This window comes from Channa argus, chromosome 12 (genome assembly GCF_033026475.1).
Source record: "Channa argus isolate prfri chromosome 12, Channa argus male v1.0, whole genome shotgun sequence".
NCBI classification, from domain to species: Eukaryota; Metazoa; Chordata; class Actinopteri; order Anabantiformes; family Channidae; genus Channa; species Channa argus.
The window spans coordinates 10,337,313-10,360,684 of record NC_090208.1 but is presented as its reverse complement, the minus strand read 5'-3'; the positions used below and the strand labels follow the sequence as shown (position 1 = coordinate 10,360,684).

Sequence of the window (23,372 nt, the reverse complement as noted above, 5' to 3'; positions counted from 1 at the left end):
ATCCACTCATTATCCAATCGAAAAGCGTTTTATCCTCAAAGACGGAAATAGACCGGAAATGTAGTTTGCCAAAGCAGGTAAGAACCCGTTGGTCCTGTCCAGCGGCAGAGGCATCGGGATGAGGAAGTAGCTTCGCTGAGACGTTGCGCTGATTAGGACGGCTCCCCCTCCCCTCCAAAAAAAAAAAAAAAAACAGGTATCTTTTTATTCTACGGCATCAAATCATGAATGAAGCGGTTTATTATGTAATATGTGAATAAATTGAATGTTAGCCCGGTGGTTTTGTTCAAGACGGTGAGGCTAATAGAGCCAAGCCCATGTCACGGCTGTCAGTGTTATCAGTAGTATGAATGATGGAGCAGGCGAGGTTCTACAATAACAACGTTTGCACTGCTCACTAGAAGCTATGGGGGGGCTGTTTTGACTCTGTGAGGTCTGTAGACAATACTAATGTTAAAATCTGTTTGTGCTGTGAGGTAATTAATGCTAGGCTTGTCTACAGACACCTGCTTTATAACACAGTTAGGCCTGTGTAGGGGTTAAATGTCAAGGGAATTTTCAGGAAAACGTTACCTGATCTCCCCTGTTCACTGTTCACGTCAGATAATCGTTTGTATCTCATTTGCCGTTAATACATGGAAGTTTTTCAGTGTCACGTTTAAACATCTCACCCCTTTGTCCTGGATAACTCATTTGCGCCGCACTTCAAACACCGGCAAACTGTTGGCACCCACTGATAACAGTGGGAACAAGCGTGATAACAGCTAATATAAATGTCAAGTGTTTTAAACACACGCGCGAGTGTGTGTGTGTGAACCAGAGAGAGAGAGAGAGAGAGAGAGAGAGAGAGAGCCAGGATTTAAGCAAACTGCTCAGTTCAGTTAGCAGTTTCCTGTCTGCTACCTGAAAACCTGCTTAAACAAACATCACCTGGAGATTTACAGTATTTGTGTGTGTTTGATACAATGCAGGTTTCCTTGGAGTCCCAGCAACCATGAAGCTTCGACTACACTTTGTGGTGGACCCTATGGGCTGGCTTTGTATCAGTTTAGTGTTTGGAATTTGGCTCTACAACTCCTTTTTTATTCCAAAACTGGTTCTGCTTCCACACTACAATGAAGGGCACATCCCCTGGGCCATAGTTGTTTGTGAGTGTCTCTGTTTGCAATCTAAATTGTGTTTTGTATATTAAAATGGCAGAGTCATTGAAAGGTTGCATTGCTTTGGTTACACAGCGTGTGGTAAACATACTTATTCTTTCAGGTTATTACATAGCGTCAGCACTCTGCATAGCAGCCCTCTTCAGAGCTTCCACAGCAGATCCTGGCCGCCTTCCGGTAGACCCTCATATACCTCACTCCGGTATGGATACACAAAATCCCAACTCACGATTCTGATTCCTTCACCTGTCGTGGCTTCTTTGTTCATTCATAAAGTAGATGTGCTAAATGTGTTATGATTTTGTCACTTTGTGCATCCATTGCCAGGTCTACTGGTAATAAAATACTGATTCTTATTCTTGTCACAGAACGGGAACACTGGGAGTTGTGCAATAAATGCAACCTAATGAGACCTAAAAGGTCCCACCACTGCAGTCGTTGCGGTCACTGTGTACGCAGGATGGACCACCATTGTCCTTGGTAAGGAGTCAAACACTCTCAGGAGCTACTCATCCTACATGTCAGATGTCCACTTCATAGCTTAACTATTGAGAACTTTGTTGAAAAATAAAAATAATCAGAACAACCTGCAAATTAAAATTTAAAAATGACTAAATTTGACTTGTGGGTGGGGGATGCTCAGCAGACGGAAAGCTTGTTTTGAATAGCAGTTATAATGTCGATGAAGACTCTTAGTCATCTAGATGAGAATATTTCCAAGCTGTAATGTGACAGCTTGACATTTATTAACTTGAAACATTTCACTAGCTTGGAATGAGTTGACCGCCTTCCGGTTCACCAGCCAGGTTACCATAAATACGCAGGAATCAAAAAAATGGGTCTAACCCTAACCCCAACTTTCAGATGACTTGTAAAATAATATTACTAATTTAGACCACTGTGTAGACCAGTGTGTGCGTGTGTGTGTGTGTGTGTGTGTGTGTGGGTGTGTGGAAACATTGATTGTTTCTTCTCTCAAACAGACAAAATAAAAGCACGGGATATCCCTATTGCAACTTACATGCAGGCCATTTCATATCAGATTATGCACCCATAAAACTGAGATAAACACAAATTATATGTGATCCTTTGCTAAATTCAGTTTATTTTCTTTCCAGGATCAATAACTGTGTAGGAGAAGACAACCACTGGCTCTTCCTCCAGCTCTGTTTCTACACTCAGGTCCTCAGCTTGTTCACCTTGGTCTTGGACTTTTGCCAATACTATTACTTCCAGCCACTCACAGGACTAGACCAGGTACCATTTCCTCCTCAGTAGATAATGTGATGTTTTCCACAGCGTAGCGTCTGCATTTCAGAGTGTGTGGAATATAAGTATTCACTGTTTTTACTTACTTATCTTAAACCTTATGTTCCAATTTGGCCCAGTAGTTACAGCAAACGCTTTGTTACCTCCACTAAGAGCCTACACAATCGTGTACTACTGAAGTGCATTTAAAAAGTAAATTTTTTACTGAGAAAATTCCTCATGTAGAGCTTGAAGGCTTTAAGATAATAACAGGCTTGCTGTTCTGTATCTCTCTGTCAGGAAATGTTTACAACACGCCATGAGCTGGCTCTCCTGCGGATCTCAGCGCTCATGGGTGTCATCATGTTTGGTGGAATGAGTAGCTTATTTTACACCCAGGTGACGGGAATCCTATCTGTGAGTACGGAGTAATCGCTTGAGTTATCCACTGTAATTATATAAATGTGGTTATGTCTTTGTCTTTGGTGTCACTTTGTAGGGTCTGGTGCTACATGTTTACGTTATCATTTATCTTGATAGAGGCAAGTTCTGTCTCCAGCAAGTGAAACAGGAGCCCACCAAGTTTTACACAGGGCAACACGTCACTGTACACAAAAATAAAACGATCAATGGCAGCTATTCTGTGTTTTAGAGAAGAAATGTGAGGAGGTCTGCAGTCAGGCTGCATATGTGTGAGCGTGCAAGTGTGCTTGTGCGTCCCCCAGTCAACATTTACCTGCAAGGCTGAATAGCAAAATAATTTTTTCTACATTGCAAAGTCATTTAATTCCTTAATAGGAACTGTGACAAAGATGTATTGTTAGAATCATTAAAACCCATCCCGAATGAGGATGAAGGGGAACAGCAATTTTTAGATAGAGAAATGTTGTCCGTTTGATGGAGCTGTCGAGAGGTAACTTACAACACAGATAAACACAACCATTGGCTGAGCGTGTGACACATGTATCAAGGTCCGAAATCATCATTGTCGAGCTTTGTTTCTAAAATGATCCTTATTTCCCCGTGCAGGACACTACCACCATTGAGAAAATGTCTCACTTCTCAAATGAAACGTGAGTCTGCTTAACTCAGTCTGTTCTAAAATGGTTTGCTGTTGCATTACATATACAGTTTGTCTAAGTACACTTGTTGAGATTAAGCTGAAATAATGCAAATGCAATTTAAATATGTGGCCATTAACTGTGAAGCTGGAACTAGCTGCTGTTTAACAGCTTGCCTGAATTTGTTCAAAGCTAACAGTACACACCCTAAAGTAAATGGGTATATTTCTAATAAATGTTAAACAGTCCTTTTGAAGTGATCTTGTTATACACGTTTTAACTGGGAATTTGTTTGTGTCCTCTTCAGATATGGCTCAAAGAGATCCTGGCAGTGGGCGCTAGCTGAAGTTTGCGGCACTCGCTGGAAACTCCTGTGGTTCATCCCGCTCCGAAGCCGGCAGCCGCTCCATGCCAGCCAGCACTTCCGAACCCCCGTGTAGGCGGGTAACACTCCAGTGCCTCCTGCCTTCACAGATGGTAGGGGCTGGCGGGATGAAGCACGGCACACACACTTAAAGAATCCATCTGCTCGCCCTCACCGTCCTCTTTTGTGCTAAGGGAGCTGTGCAGCACTCTTGGTTTGTCAGAGGATACGTAAACCTTTTTTTTTATCCTTCGAGGACCAGACTGACAGTAAACAGGGTTAAGAAACAACTTTGGGAGTGACAGAAAAATGTTGCTATTTTTACTCACTGTGACTGCTACTTTGGAAATGCATTTGGAAACCACTTCCAATGACTAATTGCATCAGAAGGATGAAAATCAGCGTACGAAAGAGACCCCTCTCAGGTTACTCTAATAAAGAACCTTTACTACTGACATTTAATCAACTACACCGACAGAATTAGCATAACTCCAGTGTGTCAGTGTGCGTAGAGAGGCAGTGTTTTTGTATAACGTTTGTGCCTTGTTTCTTTTAACGGTGTCCTTTTTTTATTTGTCATGCATGAGCAGCCTTGTTTACGTTATGTCTTGTCGTGAAAAGTGAAGGGATCATACGTCAACTGCATCCGCGCTTCAACCGCTGAGCGTCTGACGTTTCATGAATGTTTTCTTGCAATGTTTCACCTATGTTGCAATGTTTTATGAAGCATGGCCACACGTTGATAACTTGAATACTGATATGTGATGCGTTTACGACACTTAGCCACCCATGAATGAAGACGTGTGATTCCAAACAAAAGTTAACATCCTATTAAGGTAAAAATCCCGGAATTAGAAATAAGCGTTCAGAGTCAACTTCAGACTGGTAAATGTCATAGTTAAACCTGCTGTATTTATCTTCACTTTTATAGCTTCAGCCGTCATAGCGAGGTCTTAAATGTGTGATCGAGTGGCTTAATAAGTGCTTATCTTTATTAGTATATGAAATATGAAGTCTAGCAGATTACAGCTAGTTAACACTTGACACACAACACTGAAAACTTTTTTTATGGTGTTTTTTTTTGTAAATATTGTACTGGTTAGAGATTATATTGAATTATTTAACGGCATACTTAACGAGAAGGGGATTCAGTGCATAGCAATATTAGGGTAACACGGCTGTCATTGACTGTAATACCTGGTCATCTAATAGCTAAACCTGTATGTAGACAAAGCTTGTCACGTATGGGAAATATTACAACATTCATGTAGTTTAAAGTGCCTGTCTAGGTTTTTTTGTTTCACTCTCACTGCACATCGTCGCCTCACATATTAGTCTCCTTGCAAGCCAAAGACCAGGAGAAATGTTGCAATAGTCAGCAAGCATTCATCAAATGCATGTTTTACCAAATTTCTGCAGGCAGCGGCTCAATGTAATGCACTGACTTTCACAATAACATTCAGTCGGTTTTACTGCAACAAACTTTGAAGTACGTTTTTATTTTAAGTTTGTTTTGTGACCTGTGTTTTATTCATATCTTTTTATTCATTCATATCAATTTTTGTGCATTTGCAAGAGTGTGTGTTTTTAGAACTGGGCTTCGGGGGTTTTGTTCTTTGGATACGGGCAAAATGGGAGAAATAAAGGGGTTCTGATAAATCACACTCACACTTTTCTTTACATATCATTGTTTTGAAGCAATAAGCATTGTGTATCTGTAAAGTTATCCGTTTGGTTCTAGCAGCAGTGAAAATCTGTATTGTGACCGGGTGCATGGGTTCCCCTCATTACTCACTAGACGTCTGACAGAACGTCAGTAACCTCAGCCAAGATTATCACTACTGTAGCTGCTCTGTGAAGTCTTACAGCATATCTTCAGGTAACAACATGTCGGCTTCATCACACTGTGTCGTTCGTAACATCATAATAAAAATGCACGAGTTCATTTGTTTTGAATAGAGCGTGTGAACATTTCAGAGGATGTGCTGACTTACTTCCTTTCACTGCTGTTATCTGGTGTCTCCCAGGGCTCTTAGATTGGGTCTGTGCTGTTTTGTGTACTGCTTTTTTTTAAAAAAGAAAATGTGTTTTAAAGCTTTATTTAGACCTCACACTTGAACAGTAAAGTTTTATGAATTAAATAATACATCATGAATATGTTATCCATTTCTTTATGTCTAGAAACCTTGTCACTTAATCCTGCTAAAAATCTGTATTACTTGTGACTATAGACAAATATAAGTATTCATATTCTAATAAATTAGATTCTGAGTAAGTTTGAGCTGATTGAGCAGAGTCTCTTCTTGTTTTGGGTTGGAGTTGAGGCTTTATTGTTTCCGTCTTGTGGGAATAAAAATTAGGTAAATATTTATATATTAAAAGCATTTATGAAAAAGGAGATCTTGGCTTTGAGATTCCCTGGGAAGGACCGAACCTTTAATGGTTTGTGAGATTGGCCATTAAATACTTCTGGGCCAAAGAAGTGAGATATGCTGGATTATAATGTCGAAGGATCAGAGTAGATGTCACGTGCAGTTACATTTTGAAAACAGTTAAAACTATATTTACAGATATTTCAAAAAAGGCTGAAAAAAGAGAAATTGCTAATACGAAATTCACTGGAATGGACTGTGTGTACTAATATGTTTTTTAAAAAGAAGACTAAATAAATTGAATTAAAGCAAATGCTCTGTGGCACTAAACTTGTTAGTTTCTCTCAGAACATCTATTATGTGTCACCATTAGAGCCCAAGCAGCAGTTCAGTGGTCTTACAGCAAATGGCCATTGCCCTGGAAAGTTCTTAAGTCTCAGCGAGGCGTGTGTAATGTGTGCACGATCCGTGAACATAATCTATGTGTGTTGTCTAAAATGGTTATATTGTTTGAAGAAACACACCCTCACGTCGCATTGCCCTCAGCAACCCAAAACAACTGTGGCCCCACTGACCAAAACCTTGCATTGTCTAAAGGCGACATCAAAAATAATAGGTTTAACAAACTGATTCACTGAAGTTTAAAACCTGTCAAAGACTTGCTTTTGGTAAGTGCTTAGTTCGTGTTTGCTTCGTGTTGTGGTTGGGTTCGGGGTTTTTGGCAAACAGATGAACATGCTCCTCGAATAAACACGCGGCTGTTCTGCTTTTTGACACTTGCTCGCCAGGCTGTGGCTTTTAAATTAACCGCTTCATCACATCGGTCTCTGCTGCTTCATTACAAAAAAGATAAAATGTCCACTAAAACGCCGGTGTGCTTTAATGAGCCTGTCTGTAATTTATTTTGTCAGTTTGAGCTTTTTGATGATAAAATGTAAGGAGTCTGTAGCAGCCTGGGTTAAACGTGCCTTTAATCTCTGGTAATGGTTGGTCAACTGGACTAATTAAATAAGTGACCACCTGCTAGTTTTACAGTCTATGACATCTGGCTGAACAAAAGAAATAATTAGCCGCATGCCTGATAAACATAAACTGTGTTCAGAACAGCTATCTCTGAATTACAAGACTGTTTACCTGTCTAGGCCTGGAGTTAGTGGCTTGGCGTGTTCGGCATTTTGCCAAGCTCAGACAAGGATTAAGTCCACGCAATGGACGGAGACTTTATTATCGGATCACTAATTGTGAATAGCATGAACATTTTCCGATTTCTTTCCATATGGGCCGTATTTCTGTGAATTATTTGACGATTAGGGACATCTCCAGGTCCCCAAGGCTTGATGCTTTTTTTTTCAAGGTAATGCTCCTTAATAAAGATCCCACATATCGCACAGTTCTTGTCGTTCACGTTTCACGTGGGAATTTCCAGTTTTCTACAATCATGAAAGCAAGTCAAACAATTTGAGCTTTCCTCAAATTTAAAGTTCTTGCAAAATGTCTAGTTCCATTTTGTCATCCAAACATTTTTCTTGTATTTCTTCCCCTTATTGATAAAGGCATATTATTGGCCTGTTGGCAGGTGTTTGCTATACTTTCAGACGTTTTCAGCTCCCACAGCTGAACTTCCTGAACATGGAGGTATTGATTTGCCTATTGATTTTCAAAGAAGCTCTCGTTGTAGAAAGTAGAAATCCAATTAGAAGTTGAACTTGGAACAGTTAATCCAATCAAGACGATGAAAATGTATCGATTTTATGCTCAAAATCAATAAGGTCATGTGTGAGCTGGAACGTTTTTCCTTTCTCCAAAATTCTCCACAAGGCCCATTCAGTTTTTTTCCAAGTGATAAAATTCTACATTAACCCTTCGTTTTAGTAGATTGCATTTTATTTCTCAGTGTATTGGAGTCACATTCCTTACTGCTGCATTTGAAAAAAAACCCACCATTCTTCCAGATACTTATTCTTCGACTTATTCCAAAGTAAATGTGGACTGAATCATACACGGTGAGGCAATACTGTCTGTTAGACACAACTGATAAAAGTCCAAAATCAACAACAGAAAAACACTCTGGGCTTCCGACAGAAAAAAGGACCTTCATATATCAAATGTGTGCATCTAAACCAGTTATGTTTGGGTTTGATATGTGAAAATACAGAACGAAAGAAAACTATTGTGCAGACTTACTAAAGCGCACAATTCCTGCAGTTATACTTAATTTTACATGTTTTTAAAAGCTGTTATGATAGTATAAACCAGAGTTCTAAATGCGATCTGACATTTGTAGTCTTTGGTCCCTCAGATTAATATTCATTTACTTTCTCTCTCTCTGACATTTGCCTTCCATGATGGCTGCTGGGTGTTTTATTGTTCTCTGTGTTTAGGGGCTAATTAAACTGGCCAGCTCGCAATTAAGCTCCTAATTATACTTTAATAAAGTCAGGTACACTCAGAAGGTCAACACTGAACAGATACTTATTAAAGGCAGCAATCGCTTGTAAGACAAACACGCAGCACTTTGTCTTTACTGCAGGTTCTCAGTTAGACCGATTAAGTCCTGCTTGGTTTCCATCACATTTTAGTCAGTTTACTGCAAAAAAAAAATACAATAAGTAATATTGTGTGAGACTTAATCCCAAATTCTAAATGCAGTGCATTCAGAAAGTATTCACCCTTAACTTTTTCCACATTATGTTCTGTTACAGCCTTATTCCAAAATGGATCGAATTCATTATAGTCCTCGAAATTCTACACATATCCATATAAGAGATTTGTTTGAAATCTTTGCAAATGTATTAAAAAGAAAAAAAAAGAAAAAAAATCACATGTATACAAGTATTCACCGCCTTTACTTAATACTTTGTTGTAGCACCTTTAGCTTCAATTACAGCCTCAAGTCTTTATGAGTATGATGTTACAACCTTGGCACACCTAGGCAGTTTCTCCCATTCTTCAGTAACTCCATCAGGTTGGGTGGGGATTATCGATGCACAGTCATTTTCCGATCTCTCCAGAGGTGTTCAATTGGGTTCTGGGCTCTGGGCTCTGGCTGGGCCACTCAAGGACATTCACAAAGTTGTCCCGTAGCCACTGTGTTATCTTAGCTGTGTGCTTGGGGTTGTTGTCCCGTCGAAAGATGAACCGTCACCCCAGTCTGAGGTCCAGAGGGCTCTGGAACAGGTTTCCATCAAGGATGTCTCTGTGCATTGCTACATCCATCTTACCCTAGTCTCCTAGTTCCTGCCGCTGAAAAACATCTCCACAGCATGATGCTGCCACCACCATGCTTTACTGTAGGGATGGTATTGGCCGGGTGGTGAGCGGTGCCTGGTTTCCTCCAACATGACACGTGGCATTCAGGCTGAAGAGTTCTATCTTTGAGAGTGATGGTTGTTCATCTGGAAGAACAAGTTGTTCTTCTTCGCTCCACAGAGAAATGCTGGACCTCTTTCAGAGTGACCATTAGGTTCTTGGTCATCTCCCTGACAAAGGGAGACTTGGACTTGGACTTCATGGCATGGCATGGCGTGGTTTGGGGACATGTCCTGTTAACTGTTTGACCTTATATAGACAGGTGTATGCTTTTCCAAATCATGTCCAATCAACTAAATTTCCCAGAGGTGGACTCCAATCAAGTTGAAGCAGGATGCACCAGAGCTTAATTTTTTAGTGTCATGGCAAAGGTCAGGGATACTTATTACATGTTATTTGATTTTGAGTAAAAAATAAATAAAAATTGAAACCATTTTGAAATAAGGCTGTAACGAAACAAAATGTGGGAAAATTTTCCGGTCGCACTGTATATAGCATTCAAAACGACTACTGCTGAAATCGTGTCTTCATGTCCCCTGTTTTATTTTTCTTCTGTTTGTTGTAACTAATGCTAAGTAACTGTTGCTAAGTCCACCCACCGTCCCTGTGGGGAAATCCAGCTGCTGTCGAGCAGCCTCAGTGAGGAGGACTGGAATGTGGCAGGAGAGAAAAGGTCTTTTCAGTTGGCATTCAGATAACATTTACATGGACATGACAAAACGTCTTAATTGTTGGATCAAAATACAGTGAGATCCAATAAAGCCCTGCCACTCAGGGGAAATTTAATGCAACAGGTTGTTTGATGACTGCTTGACGCCTGGTTTACTGGCAAATAGATTGGGGCACCACCAAAAAATCCTCACATTGCTGCATTTTTTTTGTGCTGAATTGGAAGGAATTTCAGTATTTTGAATTTTGACTACTTTAAATGACGTTTAATTCCGTGGCGCCCGAAGTGTTATCGAGCTGCCCTCACTCTTTTAATGGGTTATTCCCAGCACTGGCAGCCATTTTCCCACACAAAAAAACGAGGTTGAAACACAGAGATAATTACAGGCCAACCGCTTTTACTCTGTCTGAGCTATACCCAAAAATGATCCTCCCGTGCACCTGGGGACCTTTTACAGTCTATGAAAATAACAGAATTTTTTTTTTTTTAAATACCATGATTAGTGCAGTATTTGCAATACGGTTTGTCTCCATCTTGTTGGAATTCATCCCTGAGTAACTTCCAGCACTTTGTAGAAGAAGTGTAAGACAGGGGAGGGGTGGGGGAAAGAGCAGGGGGGAGGGGGTTGTTGTAGGAGGGGGATGGTGAGGGTTGCAGGGTCATGGCTCTTGTAATTACCACAGTCAGGTTCAAGTCACTGGTCAAGCTGTTGCTGATTTTTTTTTTTTTTTTTAATTTTCCCATAATGCACTGTTGTCAGGGACTGGCCTACATGTGGCACAGCATGCCTCCACTGATGCCCCTTTGATTAGGTGTCTCATCGTCCACCGGGCAGCGTCGGACGAGAGCCGGGAGCACAATGATGGCAGGGAAACTGACAGAGAGGTCCATTAAATGGCAGCTTTGTTATGATATGTCAGCCAGGACGTGGTGGATGGTAAGTGGTGTTCTTTTGCCTTCCTCTTAAGTCATCATTAACCAAAATAAACTTGAAAAGAAAAAACTTTTTTGAAAGTTTGTCTAAACTAATTGTGGCACCATTGTGGTAGACTTTTAAATGTAAGATGATAAACCACGTCCAACCGTGTGTAATTCACCTAGACATCACACACTTCTGACCACTCTGCTCAAAACTGGATTGGCTATCATTTTGTGCTGCTTTTGATGTCTGTGCTCACATCAAGCGCATTTGAAGTAGCACAGGATGGTGTGGAAAAGCAGCATTAATAAACATGCTGTGCTGAGAGCCTGCATTTGGTTTTACTGGCTGTATTTGTCAGGCTTTTATTTTAGGAATATCTGTGGAGAATCTTTAGCATTAATTACTGTATTTATTAGATTATTTTAATGCTTGTTTTTTTTTTTTTTTTTGCACATAACATCGATTTGTTTTTACGGTGGACTTTTTCTTTCACACCAAGAAGAACAACTAAAGGAAGTTCAGCCTTGCCTTCAGTATAAGAGCGTTCCACAAGTGCACCTCTCTGTGCACCCTCTGCAGTGTCGATTTGACAAAGAGCCCTTGTCCAGCCCGCGCCTTTCCCATGCTGAAGAGGCTACGCAGGCTGACATTTCTTTCTGAATATTTATTTACTTGTGGTACTACAGGCAGGCCTTTATTATGCTCCGGAGTTGATCTGTTTGTCCGTCTCAGTGCATATGGGCTGAGAGAAATGAGGCTTTCTGTTCAGGCCTCGGTGCTAGTGTCACCTGCTCTTCTACTGAGTTTGGTTTTATTCGTTTTCTTTGTCCTTATGTGCTGCACATGGCAACGATGTGCAAATTGATTGGTCGCATTTTTTTCAACTCACGCAATTAATTAGGAGCTTGCATTTGCCAGTTGTTTTGACGCTTTTAACAGGTGCTGTTATAAAGCAAGACTTAGAGCAAAATAGAATAGAATAGAATCAGCCAGTAACTTGGGCAGGAAATGATGTAAAGTCCACAATTTGTCAGAAATAGCAAATAAATAAAAGCTGATATCAAAGTTAAGTATTTGTCAGAGAGGAGCTGATCTGCTGCTTTGTCATGAAAAGGCACTTTCAGTCATTATGAAAGGCTCACAGGAAATGTTGCAATGGTGGGAGTTGCACCACACACTGAAGCACATTATACAGTGCGTATATGCTCTTAAATTACTAACTGTAAACTGTAAAGGAGAAAGGTTTATTTTCAACAAACCCTTCTCGAATATTTTGCCTATAAAGGTAATAGCATGCTTGTATGTCTTTATATTGCAGCTTATTTGAATACTAAATCAAAATATGAATCCCTGACCATTATCTGATTCATTATCTTAAACGTCAGAAATGGTAAAATATAACGCATAGCGTTAAATTATGACCTGATGTCACAGGAGCTGACCACAGCACAGCACTGGCTTGATGCCCCCTGTGGATGACTGGGTTTCCTGCTGGTTCACTATAACACTGGTACGTTTATTTCCACCTTTTGGGCTGATACCTTTTTGTTAGACTTTCCTCGTTTAAAAAAAGAAAAACTACACACAGGATATAAAAATAAACATATAAACGAGCAATGAAATAATAGCATGCACCTGGTTTTGGAAATGTCCACGGACGGTATTTAATTCTGCACAAATATAGGCACGGATTTAGAGCATATTTCACATCATATGAATGAAGCTGAAGCTGTAAAATGATAACAACTCTTTTATTATAAAGGCTGATTTGCCACTATTCTGGCAGTTATCGTGGACTGAAGGATGTTAGACCTTTTTTTAAATTTGGCTCATACAATGATTGCCTTACAGAGAAACATAGAGGAGCTACACTTTGTGTCTCTCTTTTAAGCTTGTGTATAGCTTATGTCATATATTTAAAGCCACTTAAGCGGTTCCATTTTTTAAGGTTATGAGTGCAATACACATAAAGCATGACCTCAGTTTTATTGCTCCAGCACTTGTGGTTGTGAACACATGGGGGCGGTAGGTCCACATTTAGTTAGCATTGTGTGAGGGCTGGCACAGCTACTTGTATGATATGCACTAAATTTTGTACACGTAACTATCCTATTGCAGTTAGAATTAACAGCAATATTCTGGCAGGTGTTTCTAATATTTTGCCAACTCCCTTTATACCAATAAGGCTGGGCTTACATACTCACAAAATACCCTGTAAAACTGTGAAATGCATTACATCTGACAACCCCTCCCCATCCAACACCCTAAATGAGCTGTGCACATCATAGAGTATTTCAAAATTGAGCATATTTCAAAGTGAGCATGAAATTACAATGTAGATAGAGTTTAAATGAGTGTTTTACTGGCTTTAATAGGCCGACAGACAAGATCTATTCAGCTTTGCTTCTAGGCTGCCACAGTTTGAACTGACACACAAGCAGTTTTGGATCCAACGCCTCCTTCAAACGATCACTGATCAGCAGTTTATGGCCGTTTACACTGAATGCTCTCGGCTTAATTATTTTGGGAAGTCACCGCGTGTGTTTGATGCAGATACCAGACCCACGTGACAACAATGACATTTTTAGATACTGGGGATAGTGGGTTAATGTCAAGATAACAGTGATGAAAGAGCAGTAAAATCATTTGTCACACTACAATCACACAATGTGTTGTTGTATCTGTGCCAGATACAACTATGGGCGCCAGTGATGGATTATTCAGTGCTCGTTTACCATATTCACTACCACAACTGTGAACTGCAGCTTTTTCCAGCATTAATCGCAAAATATTGATTCATTGAGAAAATGTAATTGCTATAGTCAGGATACTATTGAGACCTTAAAAATCACATTAATCACTTATAATAATAATAATGATGATAATAATAATAATAATAATCATAATAATAATAACAACAACAACAATTTAACCGTGATGTCCCTCATCAATCACCGGCTCTCGTCAAGCACCAAGAAGCGCGTCAGAGGAGCGGAAGTGAGGGGCCCAGGGTTCAGAGTCCCGGGGCCACTGGCGTTGGCCAATGAGAGGCAGGAGTGAGAACACTATAATTACAAAACCGAGCTGTGTGTAGCTCCGGAGACACAATGAGAAGATACCCGCGGAAATAGAATTCTTCCCTTTCACAATAAGAGAAGCATTTCTTAGGTTTGACGGTTGAGGTGTTTTAATTTACAGACAGTCTACATGGTGTACGGACTGTAGCCACTGCGTTAAAAAAAAACAAAAAACATAATGTTTCTATTTTTATTTTGAGGATCTCGATAATGCTTCAATGTTTTGGACTAAAAAAAAAACCCAACAGTTTATTGATTATAAGAGGATGGGTCTTTTTGGTGGTTTCGTGTCTAATTCTGTGCTTCTATGGTAATGTTGTGATTTATGCCCATTCAATTATTTATCTATGCTACAACAACAACAACAAAAAAGCTATTTTATTTTTATGAAAATGTTTATTTCAGGCTGTGTCGGCGAACGGGCTCCTTAGGTATTTTATGGAGAAAAGTCAAAGCGGAAGTGAAGTCGTTTGAATAACGTCCAACTCGACAGCTTCTGCCGGGAGCCGGTGGGTGGCAGTCCCTCAGACAGTGAAAGTGAAGGCGGAGACCAACCCAGTGCGGAAAAGTCAGCCTCTTCTGGATCGCGTTCAACTTCACTGAACAACTCCAAAAAACGATCCAACAAACGTGAGATCTGAAGAGGAAGGAAGACTAGAAAAAAAAAAAAAAAAAAAAAAAAAAAAAAAAAAAAAACTGCGAGGTGCTCCTAACTTATTTTCACCGCCATCTGCCAAGATTTGTCTTCCGGTGTTCACTTTTTTTTTTTTTTTTTGCGAGCTCTTCCAGAGAAAAACCCTCCAAAGCACTAAGTTGAACGTGAGAAATGTGAAGCTACCGGCTTGTGTGTTTCCAACCAGGCGCCAGGATTCCCCATTAATCCATGCAGTACAGTGCAATGGTACGTGAACGTGGATTGTTGTTGTTTGCAAATGTTGTGATAACCGTGTTTGTGACCAAAGTTTTCCTTTTTTTTTTTTTTTTTTTTCTTTTTGTAACACTACCCTGTCCTCGCGCCGTCTGAGAAATGTGGAGAAGCGGGTTTAACACGGGTTAACCCGCACCACAACACTGGCACGATCGGAACTTGGCACAGATTCTCCAGCAGCCTATGTTAACATCCCATTCCCTTTAATTTGGCAAATGACCTCTATGCGGACTGTTGACAGCTCTGTAGGACGGACACACACACACACAACGCGCACACGCGGCAGCAACAAATGTTTAACTTCCAGCTCTTTCAGCACCAGCGCTACAATGTTGCGATAGACACCTTGTGTAGTCACACCGAGTGTGAGCGGATTGCAACTTTCCAGAAAAGTTATTCAGGTGTTCAGGTAGAGTGGAGCTAGTCCGACCGGTGACATAACATGGCGCGTAAAAACACCAGTCTAAAACCATTTGCAGATTACTCCAGGTGAATTTTGCAGCTTCCAACAAAATAGTTTGCACGGCCGTGTTCTGTTTTTTTTTAATCCTCTAATTAAACCCTCTGCTTGAAACCCTGTTTAATTTATCTAGAGACACGTCAGGAAGAGTTTCAGCCAATTTAAAGTCGAATAAATTAAGCTCGTGTTGACAATCGAGAAAGACCGAAAGTTTTTTTCCACTGTGAACCACACACACTGTGTTCAATTATCCAAAGTGGAAAGGCGCATGTTGTTGACACGGAGATTGGGGGTAAAAGGTGCCAAGATCTGCGCAGGGAATTTTCCTTTTCCGTTTCTATGTGACCGAGGCTGTGGTCCAAAGTCCCCGAAAGTCATAAAATAATTCTGCTCGAGTGAAGGGGGCAAATAAAGTGTATGCTGTGTTTTCAGATAGCCGAGAAGGAGAAGAAGGTGCTGCCTGGTGGATAGGGGTTGTGTGTTTGGAGGAGGAGGAGGAGAAGGAGGAGTGTGACTGTGTAATTACGTGGGTGAAAAAAAAAAGAAAAAAGTTGGGTCTGATTTGCTGGAATCGCGCAGGACTGAAGGTGCACGGATAGATTCCATATCGAGTTTGGTCAAAGCAGGGGTGAACATCACACACTCGGCGCCCTCTGAAGCTCCACACAAAGCTTTTAGGGACGAGAAAGCCGCGCCGTGACGCGCACAGAGCCCACGTAGTGGAGGAGTGCGCAGCAGCCGCGCTTGCACCGGCTCTGCGAGGACAGTCTGCGAGTGCTCGCTGTGCCTGTCAACTTTAAGAAACAAATCGGCATCAAATCTCCAGTTTTCTCTGCGGAAACGACAATCTTTGGATAGCAAAAATTCGTGGATGTCCTTGGATAATCTGCTTTTCTTTTCCCTTTTTTTTGGTTTGTTTTACGCGGATAGCTGCTCCACAGTCTTGCATGGTGCACATCGGTCAAGGAATGGCGAGATAAAGTGATCAGAGGAATCAGTCCAAGTACATTCACTTTCTGTGTAGGCGACTCGTCATGTATTCTCCAATTTGTCTGTCGCAGGTATTTGTGTCTATTTTTTTTTTAAATACACATTTAATTTTTTATGATTTGCTTATTTGTAAAACATCACCAGCAGTTGTCAGGTAATCGAACATTTTGCGTATTTCTGAGTGCGACATACTTTCACATTTCATACTAACGATACAGTTCCTCCATGTACGTAAAAACAATCAGCGGTAAACCAATTCAAATTTCAACCTGTTTGTGCCATAATTATGGCGATTTCACTGGAGAGATCAACGACAAATTATTAATGGCTCTGTGTGCACTTAGAAAGTGCCAATCTTTCTGCGTCCTTTGTGTGCGTAAAAGTTGCTGCGTAAAGATGATTTTCTACAAATAATAGAGCAAAGCTGGAGTCTTCATAATTTTTAGAATTAGTACAAGCATCTCACGGGTTTAATTGTCGTTTTTTGCTTCCTACAATAACACCATACACATGTCCCGGACTTGGGAATATTTGTTATTCATTTTTTCCCCACTTGTATATTTTTATGTAGAGTAAAAACCCCCATACTTGGCGGAAGTGAGGTTGGAAGAAGATAAAGCCACTTTTTATGTAGGAAGATCAAATGCACGATAAGGTTGATTCAGCGGTTGGACAGAGTAGCTCACTGTTTTGGCTGACTCAGTTTTACTGTTTATATTTTACTTGGCATAAGTAAGTGATTGACTGAGATGTGGTTTAGTTTCTACTTAAGTGGATTGTGCTTTTATGGCCTCAGCTGAAGTGCACTGCATAGGCCCTGGCCAAGTAATTTATCGTTACAGAATTTGGCTTAAGCCTGGTTGAAAAAACAAAAACCCCCCCAAAAACACAATATTCAACATGTTTTTGAACAGGAAACCAGAAGTGAAAAGGATTTGACAAACAGTTGCTGCCGAGCACATTTACTGGCATTTACTGCTTACTTTTGTCAGTTTAATTGGCAACTTTATAGTGAGGAGATGACATTAAAAGGAGTTCTGAAGTATTTCGGTTCCTCTCTAAATGGCTATGGATTGGTATAGCATCTGTAGTAAATGTGAGGCATTAGAAAACTGGAATCTGCTGACAATTTGCAGTTTATCCGCTTTGTATAATAAACTATTGTAATTTGACAGTAGTATACTGGAGCAGAGTTTTATGGGCCCGAAAAAAGCAGACCAGAAATGTGGCTCCCTCAGAGCAGCACCAGCCGGCAGGCACAGATAGGGAGTGGATTCTGTGGTTTCCTATAACCTGCCTGCATGGCTGCGTCCACAAAAAGAACAATATGTGGTCTGACTCTTTTAAAAGAACTTGCTCGGAAAGAGGCTGCCTACCTTTTGTTAAATTTGACATTTTTTTTTACAATCTAAAACAAATGCAAGCTAAAACTTCCCTGTCTCACTCATTCATTTCTGAGGACTCCTAAAATTCTGCACACCATCTTGTGCATTCCTACACCTAAACAAGCACGAGGAGCTTATATATAATTTGTTTAAGAATTACTATGCTATTATTAATGGAAATGCCTGTAGGCAAGTGAAATGCCGAGTTGGCGTAGAAATGTCAGTACGTAGCTTTTTTTTTTTCGTTGTTGTAATTATCCAGAGAGATTTTTTTGTCAGATGCAGATTGTAATAATTATCAGCATTATCTCTTCACCTGAGAATTAAAGATAATGTGGTATAAAGTGCGGGATGCAAAATCCACTGAAAACTGACACAAATTTCCCCATGAAAAAGTGCTGGAAAATATTTTCACCACCAAAAGAAAAAAAAAATAATAAAAAGGTAATAAGAGCTTTTTTTCTTTTAAATGAAACGTGAATTAAAGGCTTTAACAAACGTGCGCCAGGATTTAAATAAGACTGGTTTACCTCAGGTGTTTTTATGGAATGAGATCAGGCAAGTGTCATTACGTGTGTTAACCTCAACACTTGAAATAATTTGGCATGAGCTTCTAATTCAACCTGTGCAAATACTTTTCACGTACAGTAGATGTGCCGCCTCTTTCTCTCTGCTTATGGTTTGAGTTGTGTTTGCATTCTATACTCAGTGTGTATATGAGACTGCTTATTCCCACTGGAGGGTGGGAATCTCCTTCACGTTCAGTCTATTGACTGAACCCCATTGCTGCCCTCCACTACTGCTCCGTCCTTCGTGGACATGCTAGACGTTGGATTGTGGCTAGTTTGGTCAGATTAATGCTACTGTGAGGGGCGCATGCTCTCTGTAGCAGTGGCAGCAGCAGCTGAGGAGTCCTGCTCAGAGCATGCTCGGGACATGAGAGCAGAGATGCGAGTGCCTTCAGTCCCTGGGCTTGGTGCTGTTCTAGTGCTGGCGGTATATACATATATATAAACAGTGGAATTTCCTTGTCATACCTGCAGCACCCTTGACACATGGTAAACCCAGTGTTGCTATATAAAGGGAAACTACTTGATTTAAAGCTCTTGAAACTGCCAATAAGCTTTTAGTGAAAGATTCTGTTTGTTGTCTGACTTCCCTTCTGCCTCAGTTTGGTTTTCTGACTAAATAGTTATTTCTTTTCCGTGTTTGATGCCACAAGTCGCTAATTTCTCTCCTTCTCTTTTCCCCTTCTTCTCACTGTGTCCCTCGGACGCTCCAGGATGAGTTTCATCCCTTCATCGAGGCACTTCTTCCTCACGTCCGTGCCATTGCCTACACATGGTTCAACCTCCAGGCCAGAAAACGCAAGTACTTTAAGAAGCACGAGAAACGAATGTCCAAGGACGAGGAGCGTGCGGTGAAGGACGAACTTCTGAGCGAGAAAGCCGAGGTTAAGCAGAAATGGGCATCCAGGCTGCTGGCCAAGCTGCGTAAGGACATTCGGCAGGAGTACCGGGAGGACTTTGTCCTCAGCGTGACGGGTAAGAAGCACCCTTGCTGTGTGCTGTCCAACCCGGACCAGAAGGGCAAGATCCGCCGGATCGACTGTTTGCGGCAGGCCGACAAAGTTTGGCGTCTGGACCTGGTGATGGTCATCCTCTTCAAAGGCATCCCTCTGGAAAGTACAGATGGCGAGCGCCTCGTCAAGTCTCCACATTGCACCAACCCAGCACTTTGTGTCCAGCCACACCACATAACAGTATCAGTCAAGGAGCTGGACTTGTTTCTAGCATACTATGTCCAGGACCAAGGTAGGTGCAAGCTCATACTGTGTGTGTGTGTGTGTGTGTGTGTGTGTGTGTGTGTGTTTGTGTGTGTGTGTGTGGCATGTTTGAATGGTGGCTTGGCAAGGTCAAGGGTCACATGTGTTGATTTTTGGAAGCCTTGTGAGACTGGCTGAAGTCACCGCTACATTTACCAGACAAATAAACACCAGAAACGTGATAGTCAGCACTGTATATATGCAGCACACATGTTTATACGGCTCAAGTATGGCTCATTAAACAAAAACTCAATCTGTGATTAATATTAAATGTGGAAAATGTTTTAAATGTGTCTTTGCTCTGCTGTACTCCAGCAGCAGCTTCGACTCATGTTCAGTAATTATTCATTTACTGTATTTTATCTTGCGCACACACACACACACACACACACACACACACACACACACACGAAGCCACACAGGCCTGTACACCCTATTCTATTTATCCTGAAATTAGGAGGTGGCATTTATGGAAAGTTGCAGAATTTGGCAGTAAATTAAAACAAACTTACCAGTTGTGTATTTTTCTATTATGGAGTTTATGTACTAGCAACAAAGGATTGTATTAAATCTCCTATTTTACATCTGGGGTTTATTAACAGCATATATTTAAATAATTGCATTTTTTTTTACTATGTAAAAAAAAAAAAAAACCTTTGCCTCATCATATATCATTATGTAATTTAAAAACGTAGTGTGTTATTCAAAAATCACATATTAATGAGATTTTTACCTACATACAGTGAAGTTACTGGTGACTTCACAGTCACCTCAGACCTGACCATTGAATATGGGAGAAAATGTTGGGCCTTGTTAATATTTTCACTTGCTAGTTTGTAAGATATGCACAAGATGTGGGATTGTGTTTGTGCTGAAATCAAAACCTGTCACTTTTCTCAAGTTCTGAAAAACTGGTTTATTTGAGATGAACCCCTTTTGCTCGACGTGCAGACTGAATCAGTTTTTTTTTTCCACCCCCCAGCACACTAAATAAATAAGAGTTTGAAAAAATGTGCTGCCGGGCTGTGGAATCGGTTTTGACATGCAAGTTTTAGGAACACGTTAAAACTCTGTAATGAATTTTTTTGCATTGAAAGCAGCCAAAACAAAACATAATGAAAAAAGTGCAGCACATTAACCACTGAATGACTTTTACTTTACACTTTGTCAGTGTTCAGTATCTTCAGTTTAAGCAAAACGTATCAGTGGGAATTCTTTGTTGAAAAGCTGCTTCTCAGGGTTTGAATTTCCACCCACAAGAAACAAATGAAAGTCATCTTTCCTATTTAGTTGAAGGAGAATAGGAACAGTAATTAAACATAGACAATGCACACGTTCTGCAGAAAACATTTTGATTTTTTGATTTCTTATTCACTGCCATTTATTCTTATTTGGACATCGCATCAATAGATTTTTTTTTTTTCTTGTGCAAAATTTAAGGTTAACATCTCTTTCAAAATCAAACTTTGTGCCTCAGGCAAAATACAACTGTTACAGTTTGTGATTAAATTTAAATGATTCATGTCTTTCACAGCTTCAAACTTGTTTTATTTGACTCTCATCTATTGCATTCCAGTTGATATTCCCCCTGTGTTACCGTAAATCTACTGCAACAACACAGAATAGCCACCAAGACTTTGCTGCTGAGGGAGCAGTGGTGGTATAGCTAGCTCATTATGATCAAACCATGAGCGCCATTTTGTGTTTGATAAGTGCCAGGGAAAGCAGAAGGCACAGCACTGAGACAATAATGGTTGCCACTGGCACCGGGGTTGGCATCAGACTCTCCTTTGTGTCTTTTGTAGGATGCCACCGCTCCTCTAGTTTGCATCTGCTGCGTTTTTAACTGTTCGGCACCAACTCGAGAACGGCCCTTTGGTGACATTTTTTTTTCCACAATATAGAAGAAGATGGTGCTTTTATATTATGGACAGCTTTTATTTTAGGACAATATGTCTTCTATGGAGGAAGAGCAAATTATTGGCAGGAAGGTTGGTTTAGGTATTTGAACTAAATGAACAATGTTCTCTTTCGCCGATGAATATATTCAGTCTGATCCAGCATCGCATTGCGATTCAGGGCGATTGTGTGCTGTTGTTTCTACCGTTGGTTGAAACTTTGGCAATTCCAAAATAACATTCTTTCACCGGGATCACAGAGACGGCAATTCTTTTTTTTTTTTTTTTTTCCCCTTCTTCGTTTTTTGCAAGCTAAAGCGTCTTCTCCTTTTCTTCAGGTTAGCAAGCAGTGCCCATCTCCAGACAATGCAGCCATATTGTGGCAGCGCGCGGCGCGGCGCCATTTTGTTTTGCACTGTGCCAGGGAGGCAGGCAAATCACCAGTAATGGTTGTTAGAGGTTTGGAGGTTGGCATCAAACCCTCTTTGTCTGCTTGCAGCATGCCTTTGATTCGTTGGTTGGCATCCGCAATGCAGTGGGCACGTTGGAAAGTTTTTTGACAGTGGCAGAATGGAAGCCGCTGCCTTTGTTCTGCTGCAACTGCACGAAACAAACAAACACACAATCAAACACAAAGAAACTAGCAAATGGGCTTAGTTATTTGTTCGAACGGCTAGAAAAAATGTATCCGTCCTGGGCTTTTAACACTGTTCCCTTCGTTCTACTATCTGGCAGGGCCTCGGTGGATAATTTAAAATATGTTGCTGCTGTTATTTGCTCAACGGTATTTTTCCTTGTTATTTTTAATGGCAGAAATCACTGAGTAGCCTGTATTTGGTTGTGATTCTGGCGGGTGACTGCCTGAGAAAGGTCGGCGGGTTGGCAGTGAGTGTGCTGTGTGAATTTAGAGAGGGCACTCAGCTCCCTTGTTCTGGGGCACAGATGTGTTTAGCCAGGCAGGGCTGTAGCACCCATGTGCATGCCCAGATGAATGCCCGCTGGGAAGTAGCCTGGGGCTACGAGTGGGGGTTGTGGCGTCCATTGTGCCAACTGGCCGGCCGTGTTCAATACAAGGCCCAGGCTTCTCCCTCACACACACACACACACACACACTGCCGTTGTACTCCAATTCACTCTATCTGATAGAAGTGTATATCTTTTTTTGTTCTCTGAATCATCGCCTCTCCCCACCTGGATTCATATTTTGCATATCCAGTTTGACAGCTTGACGGAATAGTTGTAACAAGGCATGTGGATAATGGCCATGTTCTGACATGTCGGAATACTGTAGGCCTCATCTGTATCGGGTTAATCTGCATCGCTGTTTCCTCAACAAATGTAGGAATGCGGTCATTGTGTTGGCTGAAAGTTCTCTGCTTTTCACATTGAAATGGTTGCTCTTGTTGCATGTATGGAATCAATAAATGTAAAAGAAGATAATTTGAAAAGATATAAAGATGCAGAGTTATCAACATTTCTGGCGTATGTTGGAAAATGTCATGGAAATGATCCGCTGAATTCTTTCCTAAACGAGCATCAATACGAGTACATTTGACAAGAGGTGGCTTAAGTAGAGTAGTAATGGTAGTAGAAATTAGGAATTACTACTAGAACATATTGAAAGTTGTCGGTAAATTTCCTCTCAGTCACAGACAGAACATTATTGCTGAGGTAGTCCAGCAGGAGACGAAAGAGGTCAAGGT

The 23,372-nt window shown here is 40.8% G+C and overlaps 2 protein-coding genes across 7 annotated transcripts in view; both read left to right on the top strand.

Moving 5' to 3' along the window:
* The first annotated feature begins 70 nt into the window (after window positions 1–70).
* Window positions 71–5,988, top strand: zdhhc21 (zinc finger DHHC-type palmitoyltransferase 21). Its single transcript, XM_067525245.1, has 8 exons — window positions 71–196; window positions 972–1,148; window positions 1,264–1,362; window positions 1,529–1,640; window positions 2,279–2,417; window positions 2,709–2,825; window positions 3,438–3,481; window positions 3,777–5,988. Exons 2-8 carry the CDS (start codon window positions 995–997, stop codon window positions 3,907–3,909), a joined length of 798 nt encoding a protein of 265 aa, XP_067381346.1. The 5' UTR covers window positions 71–196; window positions 972–994; the 3' UTR covers window positions 3,910–5,988.
* Window positions 5,989–14,788: 8,800 nt separating this feature from the next.
* Window positions 14,789–23,372, top strand: part of LOC137136860 (nuclear factor 1 B-type-like) — a 64,265-nt gene continuing 55,681 nt past the window's right edge. Inside the window, exons 1-2 of one of the 6 annotated variants that reach the window (XM_067522612.1) lie at window positions 14,789–15,084; window positions 19,229–19,760. In XM_067522612.1, the coding sequence (XP_067378713.1) occupies window positions 15,067–15,084; window positions 19,229–19,760 (550 nt within the window). In that variant the 5' untranslated portion in view covers window positions 14,789–15,066. Of the gene's footprint in view, window positions 15,085–16,081; window positions 16,633–19,228; window positions 19,761–23,372 lie in introns of those variants that run through there. The other 5 variants (XM_067522613.1, XM_067522609.1, XM_067522614.1 and 2 more) reach the window with 5 other exon arrangements.